At 50.9% G+C, this 8,692-nt stretch overlaps 1 protein-coding gene across 1 annotated transcript in view; it reads right to left on the bottom strand.

The window, feature by feature from the left end:
• The window catches only part of PCNX2 (pecanex 2), a 215,259-nt gene that overhangs the window by 157,966 nt on the left and 48,601 nt on the right, over nt 1-8,692 (bottom strand). The window contains exon 15 of the mRNA XM_006146000.3: nt 6,641-6,812. Coding sequence (XP_006146062.1) covers nt 6,641-6,812 — 172 coding nt within the window. The remainder of the gene's footprint in view (nt 1-6,640; nt 6,813-8,692) is intronic.

Here is an 8,692-nt window from a genome sequence, read left to right as displayed (position 1 = left end):
CCCATACCGGAAGCCGTAGCTGAGGCCCGCAGACAGCCTCAGGACGAGATGCGGGCCGGGGCCCACCAGGACTCTGGCCACGGCCCACCTGTCTCTAGGGCTACGGGCTGAAGCCACAGGCCCTGCTGTGAGCAGGCGTATCGATTATTATTGCCAGGATGGAACAGAAAGTTCTCAAATCTGAAAAGGACCACAGAGGCTGGGCCGGAACCACACTGCGCCTGGACCCGGCCTCCGGAATGGCACCTGCCCTGGCTAGAACGCCTTCCACAATGAAGCGCCCTCCACCACCCCCATGTTTCCCCTCGAGGCCGACACCCCACATCCGCTGACCGTTTGCAGACCTGGGGGAGCCCATGTGGCTAATGCCCTGGGCACACTAATTCTGCCTCCTCTCCCTCTGAAACACGGTTCTGAGAACCCGAAGACCCCTGGGCTCCCTCCTGCGGGGTGATTATGGAGCCGGTGTCACTCGCAGGGTTCTGCTGAAGTTACCCAAATGGAAAGTAACAAAACCCAGCTCAGAGGGCGCCGGATTCTGACTGAGCACAGGAAATGAGAAGCGTCACCTTCTTCCTGGAAATAAAAATAGAGAATTTTTCTTACACTGAAAGGAGAGTGCAGAGTGCTATTCTGAATATATACGTGTGTGTGTGTGTGTGTGTGTGTGTGTGTGTGTTTGTGTGTGTGGAGAGAGAGAGAGAGAAGGGTCATAAGAGAAAAGGAACGTACATAAGAATTCTATGCTTCTATCTCCTTAATTTATCTTCATTTCTCCTCCTCCTATTGTTCGAGTCTCAGACATTCTCTTCCTGCCTTTGAGGTGCTCTTCTGGCCCAGGCGGAGGTGGGCTCTGCTCCGCTCTGCTCTGCTCACGGCAGACCCCAGGCCCTCCTCCCCCTTTCCTGCCCCTCTGTCAGATTGACAGTGCTGAGCGGAAACCAGGTGGGGCCGTGGGTACCAGGAATATCACCAGTTAGGAAGCTCTCATGTTCCTGGCACCAGCCAGAGGAGGACCGATTCCACCAAACGCAGCGGGAGGGGCTGCAGCAGCTCTGGCCCAGGATGGTCGACCACGTCTCGTGCGCTTATTCCTTACTTCTCTCATCCTTTTGACTACGTGCTCTGTGGTGTGGGTTGCATCGTGTCCCCCAGAGATGCTGAGGTCCCAACCCCCAGTACCTACAAAGGCTGCAGGTGATACAGTGAAGATGAGAGTATTAGTGGCCACGAGGGTCCCAGTCAGTGACTGGTGTCCTTATAAAGAGGGGAACGTGGACACAGAGACAGAGATGCACAGAGGGACAGTGACATGGAGCTACAGGAAGAAAGAGGCCATTTGCACGCCAAGGAGAGGGCCCTGGAGCAGATCTCCTCTGGAGTCTGCAAAGAGAGCTTGGCTTTCCCAACACCTTGATTCCAGATTTCTGGTCTCCCAAGGTCCAAGACAATGTGTTTCTGTTGTCCTAAGCCCACTGGTGTACAGTGCTCTGCTAAGGCAGCCCAAGGGACTAATGCACACCTTTGTTTTCCTAATAATCTTTGGTTTTGCCTATTTTTCTTCTTCTCCCTAGTCCTTCCAGGTAACAATGACAGCAGTAATATACTACTCAGATCAGTATTATCTATACTGCTGTGTAGACTATTATGCAGATCAGCAGTATACCTACTACTCAGATCAGTATTATCTATACTGCTGTGTAGACTATTATGCAGATCAGCAGTATACCTACTACTCAGATCAGTATTATCTATACTGCTGTGTAGACTATTATGCAGATCAGCAGTATACCTACTACTCAGATCAGTATTATCTATACTGCTGTGTAGACTATTATGCAGATCAGCAGTATACCTACTACTCAGATCAGTATTATCTATACTGCTGTGTAGACTATTATGCAGATCAGCAGTATACCTACTACTCAGATCAGTATTATCTATACTGCTGTGTAGACTATTATGCAGATCAGCAGTATACCTACTACTCAGATCAGTATTATCTATACTGCTGTGTAGACTATTATGCAGATCAGCAGTATACCTACTACTCAGATCAGTATTATCTATACTGCTGTGTAGACTATTATGCAGATCAGCAGTATACCTACTACTCAGATCAGTATTATCTATACTGCTGTGTAGACTATTATGCAGATCAGCAGTATACCTACTACTCAGATCAGTATTATCTATACTGCTGTGTAGACTATTATGCAGATCAGCAGTATACCTACTACTCAGATCAGTATTATCTATACTGCTGTGTAGACTATTATGCAGATCAGCAGTATACCTACTACTCAGATCAGTATTATCTATACTGCTGTGTAGACTATTATGCAGATCAGCAGTATACCTACTACTCAGATCAGTATTATCTATACTGCTGTGTAGACTACTATGAGATCAGCAGTATATCTACTACTCACATCGGTATTATCTATAGTGCTGTGTAGACTACTATGAGATCAGCAATATTTCTACTACTCAGATCAGTATTATCTGTACTGCTGTGTAGACTACTATGCAGATCAGCAGTATACCTACTACTCAGATCAGTATTATCTATACTGCTGTGCAGACTACTATGCAGGCCAGTAGTATACCTACTACTCAGATCAGTATTATCTATACTGCTGTGCAGACTACTATGCAGGCCAGTAGTATACCTACTACTCAGATCAGTATTATCTATACTGCTGTGCAGACTACTATGCAGGCCAGTAGTATACCTACTACTCAGATCAGTATTATCTATACTGCTGTGCAGACTACTATGCAGGCCAGTAGTATACCTACTACTCAGATCAGTATTATCTATACTGCTGTGCAGACTACTATGCAGGCCAGTAGTATACCTACTACTCAGATCAGTATTATCTATACTGCTGTGCAGACTACTATGCAGGCCAGTAGTATACCTACTACTCAGATCAGTATTATCTATACTGCTGTGTAGACTACTATGCAGATCAGCAGTATACCTACTACTCAGATCAGTAATACATCTACTACTGTATAGATCAGTAGCATATACACTGCCATGTAGATCGGTAGTATATAGACTCCTATGTGGGTCGGCAGGACGCACACCGCCACGCGGGTTGGTAGCATATTCGCTGCTATACACTATTGAGATGGGTCCTGGAACAGAGGGCAAAGTCATTTCACAAAGCACAGAAGTCTGAAATGCTCCTTCTCCCTCGGTGGAAACGCCATCTTCTTCCTCCCCTTCCTGTTCATTCTGAGCGTGTTTCACAATCTTTTCCTACTCAGTGCAAATTAGTATGTTTAACACACGCGTCCCATGGGGTTGCTACCGCTGTTTTTCTATTTATCGCCATTCCAGGAGTCATCACTTCAGCTCGCTGGATTGCTCATCGCCATCTTTGCTTGTCACTGTTGACGAGACGACAGAAGTGTGTGTTAGGCAGAAGTTTTAATGAGGAGAGGGGAACTCCAGTGTAAAGACACGAATGGCATGTCCCTGTCCCCTTCCATTCCCAAGGGAATTGCTTTGAAGGAGGCCGAGGAAGGCGGCGAGCTGTGCAGAGCTGCTCCTGACGGTGACTGAGGATGGAACCGCAAGCTCTCGCCAAGGCCACCAGGTCTTGCTTCCTGGGTCTGAGGACATCACACGTGCCAACGCCCTTGCAGACCGCCATGTCCAGAAACTGCCTTTAGTCAACAGTGTTTGCTTTTTTTTTGGAAACAAATTCAAGAAAAACACGCCATCTTCTTCCTCCCCTTCCTGTTCATTCTGAGCGTGTTTCACAATCTTTTCCTACTCAGTGCAAATTAGTATGTTTAACACACGCGTCCCATGGGGTTGCTACCGCTGTTTTTCTATTTATCGCCATTCCAGGAGTCATCACTTCAGCTCGCTGGATTGCTCATCGCCATCTTTGCTTGTCACTGTTGACGAGACGACAGAAGTGTGTGTTAGGCAGAAGTTTTAATGAGGAGAGGGGAACTCCAGTGTAAAGACACGAATGGCATGTCCCTGTCCCCTTCCATTCCCAAGGGAATTGCTTTGAAGGAGGCCGAGGAAGGCGGCGAGCTGTGCAGAGCTGCTCCTGACGGTGACTGAGGATGGAACCGCAAGCTCTCGCCAAGGCCACCAGGTCTTGCTTCCTGGGTCTGAGGACATCACACGTGCCAACGCCCTTGCAGACCGCCATGTCCAGAAACTGCCTTTAGTCAACAGTGTTTGCTTTTTTTTTGGAAACAAATTAAAGAAAAACAGGACTGAGGGGCGACCCACACAAACACAGCTTCTAGATGGGATAGGACCACGCTCGGCTCCCCCAGGTCTCTTCCTCCGAAAGGTGCTTTTGGAACCCTGCTTATTGCAGGGGCTGGGCAGGGCGTGCAGACCAACGGCAGCCTTCCCCGAGGGTAGGGAGCACTCCGAGGCACACCGGGCACACTGCTGTTCCTTGGTTCACCCGTCCCACGGGAGTTTACCGAGTGCCTGAGGACACCGGCCATCCGCTGGGTGCTGAGTGCCTGTGGGGAGGGCAGGCAGGTCTGTGCCCTGCGTCCACGGAGAGGGTGAACCAATGGGAGAGGGAGCCGTGACTGAGACACCACAAATGTGAACAAACTGCTTCGAAACAGGCCAAGTGCTAGGAAAAGTGTAGGCTGACAGGAGAAAAGACGGGCCCAAACTTGGGGAGACGGGCCGCTGCTCACCAGCCCGGGGAAGGGCGGGGGGAGGGCAGAGCCGCTCGGAGCAGGACCACGACGTGCCAGGGTGAGACAGGAGGCCAGGGCGATGAGGCTCCTCTGGCTCAGGCCACAGGTGAACTCTGTCTACCCCACCCTATACTGGAGGTCAGAGGAGGTGGCCATGAGGCACATGCCATGGCATGCATGACGCAGAGAGGAAGGGGCTACGCTGTCAGCAACCTCTCTTGGACCTTCCAGAACTCCTATGTACTCCCCATCGCTAGCCCAGGCCCTCCTGTGTCCTCGAGCTCTGGGCTTCAGCACTGCTGTTCGCGAAGAGAAGATGCCAGGAAGGGGGGTTCTCCGCACACGGCAGCAGTCAGCCGGGTGTCAGTCTGCCCGACTCTGACTTCACTGCAGCTGGTCTCAGGGGAAGGTGAGTGAGCTCCACTAGGAGAGGCGAGTATGACCGAGAGCCCTTCCGGTTGAGGGATGTGTTTCAACTAACAGGACTTCAAAAAAGGACAAAGTCAAATGAGAGACATCTGGAAGGGCGGAAGCCAACGCATCTTTCAGGGCACAGGCAGGTGCCCCCTCGTAGCGTGGTTATTTTTCCCAACATGCTTCTGTCCCCTGGCTGAACTCGGAGGCTCACTGAAACAGGGCGTCAAACTATTGGACATTGAGAAGCTGCTCAGTTCCTCACACGCCGTAAAAGGGAGGGCTGCTGAAGGTGCAATCAAACGTGGGCTTGCAGTGGCAGGGCGGGCGGGGTGGGTGAGGGGAGCTGGGAGGAGAGCCAGGGTGCAGAAAGCCTGCCTGAGTCTCAGCCTGTGTGGAACATGAGGCATCTGACCCCACGTCTGGTGCCCTCTCCAGGCCCACCGTGGAGACCGGGGACGGGCACGGGTGTGGGGAAAGAGGGCCGTGGCACCTCAGGCTGGGGCCCCTGCTCGAGCAGAGTCTAGGCAGCCAGACATCCAGGCTGGCATCTTGCCAGCTGCCCTTTCTAAACCCAGCTGGTCAATGTGCGCCTAGCCAGTCTCATGGCAGCAGGTGTGCAAGGCCAGATGTGTCAGAGCATCTGCCATCCTGCCTTCAGGGCCAGGGCCGCCACGGGGCCAGCGTCTGCGTAGACAACAGTACCAGAAGCGCCCTGTGCTCGAGTACACGGACTCAAACTCGGCTTCCGACGTGGTGCCACTGCCGTCCACACACCTGGAAGGTGACAGAACTGGAACTCGATCCTGGGTGGCCCAGCTCTCGAGTCAGGCTCTGAACCATACGGTATGCAGGAGGCCTATTTATTTCTTATTGTTCTTCTTTTTTTCAAAAAAATTATTTTATTTAACTTTATTTTATTATTTTTTTTAGAGGGACAGAGTGAGAGAGAGTAAGCGAGAGAGAATTGAGAAAGAAAGTCGCCAGGTCCAGGACTCAAACCGCAGTTGGCTATGTGGGAGTCCTGCGCCCTTAACCACCACGCCACCTGCCGGCCCCCAGAAGGTCTACTTCCATGAGACATTTTACATCAAACACTGCCTGGACCTTCGGGAAGCAAAGCACACCAGGGGCAGACTGAGTGACCAGAGTACCTGAGGCCCCCCCAGGCTGCAAGCCATGCCCACTCGTGTGTTACCAGAGCGTCTGTGCCCTGTGAAGGGTGCGGAGGCTGTCCCTAGGGCAAGCCACGCCCAGTGAACAGACGGGCCCTCATGCAGCCTCCACAGTGCTGCAGCTCCTTGGCCGTGGAGCCGAGGATCCTTTAGGATAGTTCCACCGTGGGAGGCCTTGGGGCCGGGGCTTGGGATTGGCTTCTGTAGGTGAGCAAGCCAGGAAGGAAATACATGTCTCTTCACCGATGGAAAAGCAGGGAGGTTTCTCTGGTTAGGGAGTTGGAAGGCAAAGGGGCGAACGTCCTCCTTCCCGCCCCGTGTTCTTCCCCAGCACCCTGAAATTGACTCACCAATTAAGTGGTCCCTAGCTGATTGCAGGGACGCTGAAGAGAAGGGCTTCAGGCCATACACGGCGTAGCTGGGAGGGTGCCTGGCCTTGGCCCCTGTATCAAGAAGCAAAATAAGGCCACACAGCACAGAAAAATAGATCGGTCTGCTATATGTTATGATTTGGTTGTGTCCCTAGAAAACAAACACAAGTGCTGAATGGTACCTTTTATTTTGATTAAAAGCTTCATAGTCAATCATTTACACCAACCACATCATCCAGTTGTAGCACAGAACACGCTTTTCCCTCCCCCACCACTGTCTGCATGCCAACAGCAGAAAAGGACAAGCAACGGCGCCTGATGCTTGTCTTGTCAAATCAGAATGGGGATATCAAGAACGTTATGCCTGTCGCCCTCATCGAGATTTACCTGAAGATTTAACTGCCACCCTTGGAGGAAACCTAGATGTAACTCCGCGCTCTCCCCAACAGTAAAACCTCCATTCACCTTGTTCAAGTGCAGAACTAATTTAAACTGCGATTCGTTCCGCACGGTCTAACTCGGGCTACGCTATTAATACAGAATTAACAGTTGTGGACTCCAGTGTCGCATGTCTTAGAAAGCAAGACCGCACGGGTGCGAAGGTAGACCCGCAGCGACGGCACGGCAGGGCTCCACGGCACAGCGCGGCCCCCGGTGCGCAAGGGGAAGCTCGCCCTGGTGCTGCTCATACAGCACGTCTTCCGAGGGGCGAAATACCTAGCAGACCTCGTCTCAGTCCTGAGATCACTGCTACGGGAAGAGGACACGCCTTCCATTCTTTTCCCCAAATGGGTAGAAAATTTGAAGAAAAGGTATCACATCAACCTTCTGGGGGGAAATGTACTTCCTGCAAATCGATGCAACATTAATAAGATCCAAAACCCAACCCAAATGAGCTAGGGGCGACGTGCTCTTTGCAATGCGTGAACTACCCTGAGTGTGCAAAGTGGAGACTGAAGGGATACGGTTGCACATGTGAGTTTTTAAAGGCACCGCCTTGAACGTGTTACATTTAGAAATGCAATTTCCATTGCCACCGCTTCTGTGATACATTTAGCCCTATCCTGAGGCCCTTTTAATAGGAAGGAAAACACCGCCTGTCCATGGAGGCTGGCCACGTCTGGCTCTGGGTCCAGGCTTAGTCTTGACGGCCATTTACACCCCTGTGAGATTGCCTTTGGACTCCAGCTAGGTCACAGATTAATGGGTGTGGGAACACGTCTTCTGCACTAAAAAATGTGAAACCTGAAAAAAAGTGGGAAGCCTAAGTTAAATCTAAATGCACTTCTCATCAAGTGAGAGAAAAACGAAGGTGTCGGTATGAGCAGCGATGCAGCACACAAAGGCAGAGTGAGACGCCGCCCAAACGACACGGCTCCGAGCACCATGAAGTCACTGCCTCCCGCCGGCTCCCGTTCCTCCTTCTATTCAAAGGCTACAGATATGTTCTCTAGGATTCAAAAGTCTTCGGCACTGAATCAGTTTGAGATACCATTTTGGGCCTTCCAAGTCAAACTTCATCAGGAAGGGGAATGCTTTTATGTCATTTATAAGCAGCAAATCCCAAGGTGCCCTGCATACAGCCTGCCCTCACCCCCGCGTGCTTCAGCTCAGCTTCTCCAATATTTTGACTCCGAAGCCTTCAGAGCATATGACCAATGCATGGTATTAATACCTACGTCACTGTCGCTGTTACGCACCTTGGTTTCGAGAACTAACACAATGTCCTGTTCTCTAGCCAGTGCTCAAACCCCCAAGGATTTAGTTTTTTTTGTTTCTTTTTTTTTCTTTTTGGAGAGATTTTCACTGTAGGGCGCGTGCGCTCGCCAGACAGACAGAGAGAGACATAGAGACAGAAAGCGAGAAATCACCCCCCAGGGGGGATGGTCACGTCTTTTCAAAAGAAAAATCCCACTCACTCTAGCAAGTAAAGTCTAATCATAATCAAAGTCATTTGGGCGCCAGTAGGTGGCATGGTGGTTAAGGCACTGGACTCCCACATGGCTGACTGTGGTTCGAGGCCCAGATCCA

The sequence above is a fragment of the Tupaia chinensis genome, unplaced genomic scaffold (genome assembly GCF_000334495.1).
Source record: "Tupaia chinensis unplaced genomic scaffold, TupChi_1.0 Scaffold000161_1, whole genome shotgun sequence".
NCBI classification, from domain to species: Eukaryota; Metazoa; Chordata; class Mammalia; order Scandentia; family Tupaiidae; genus Tupaia; species Tupaia belangeri.
The sequence above is the reverse complement of the archived record's forward strand: the minus strand, read 5'-3'. Positions and strand labels throughout refer to the sequence as shown.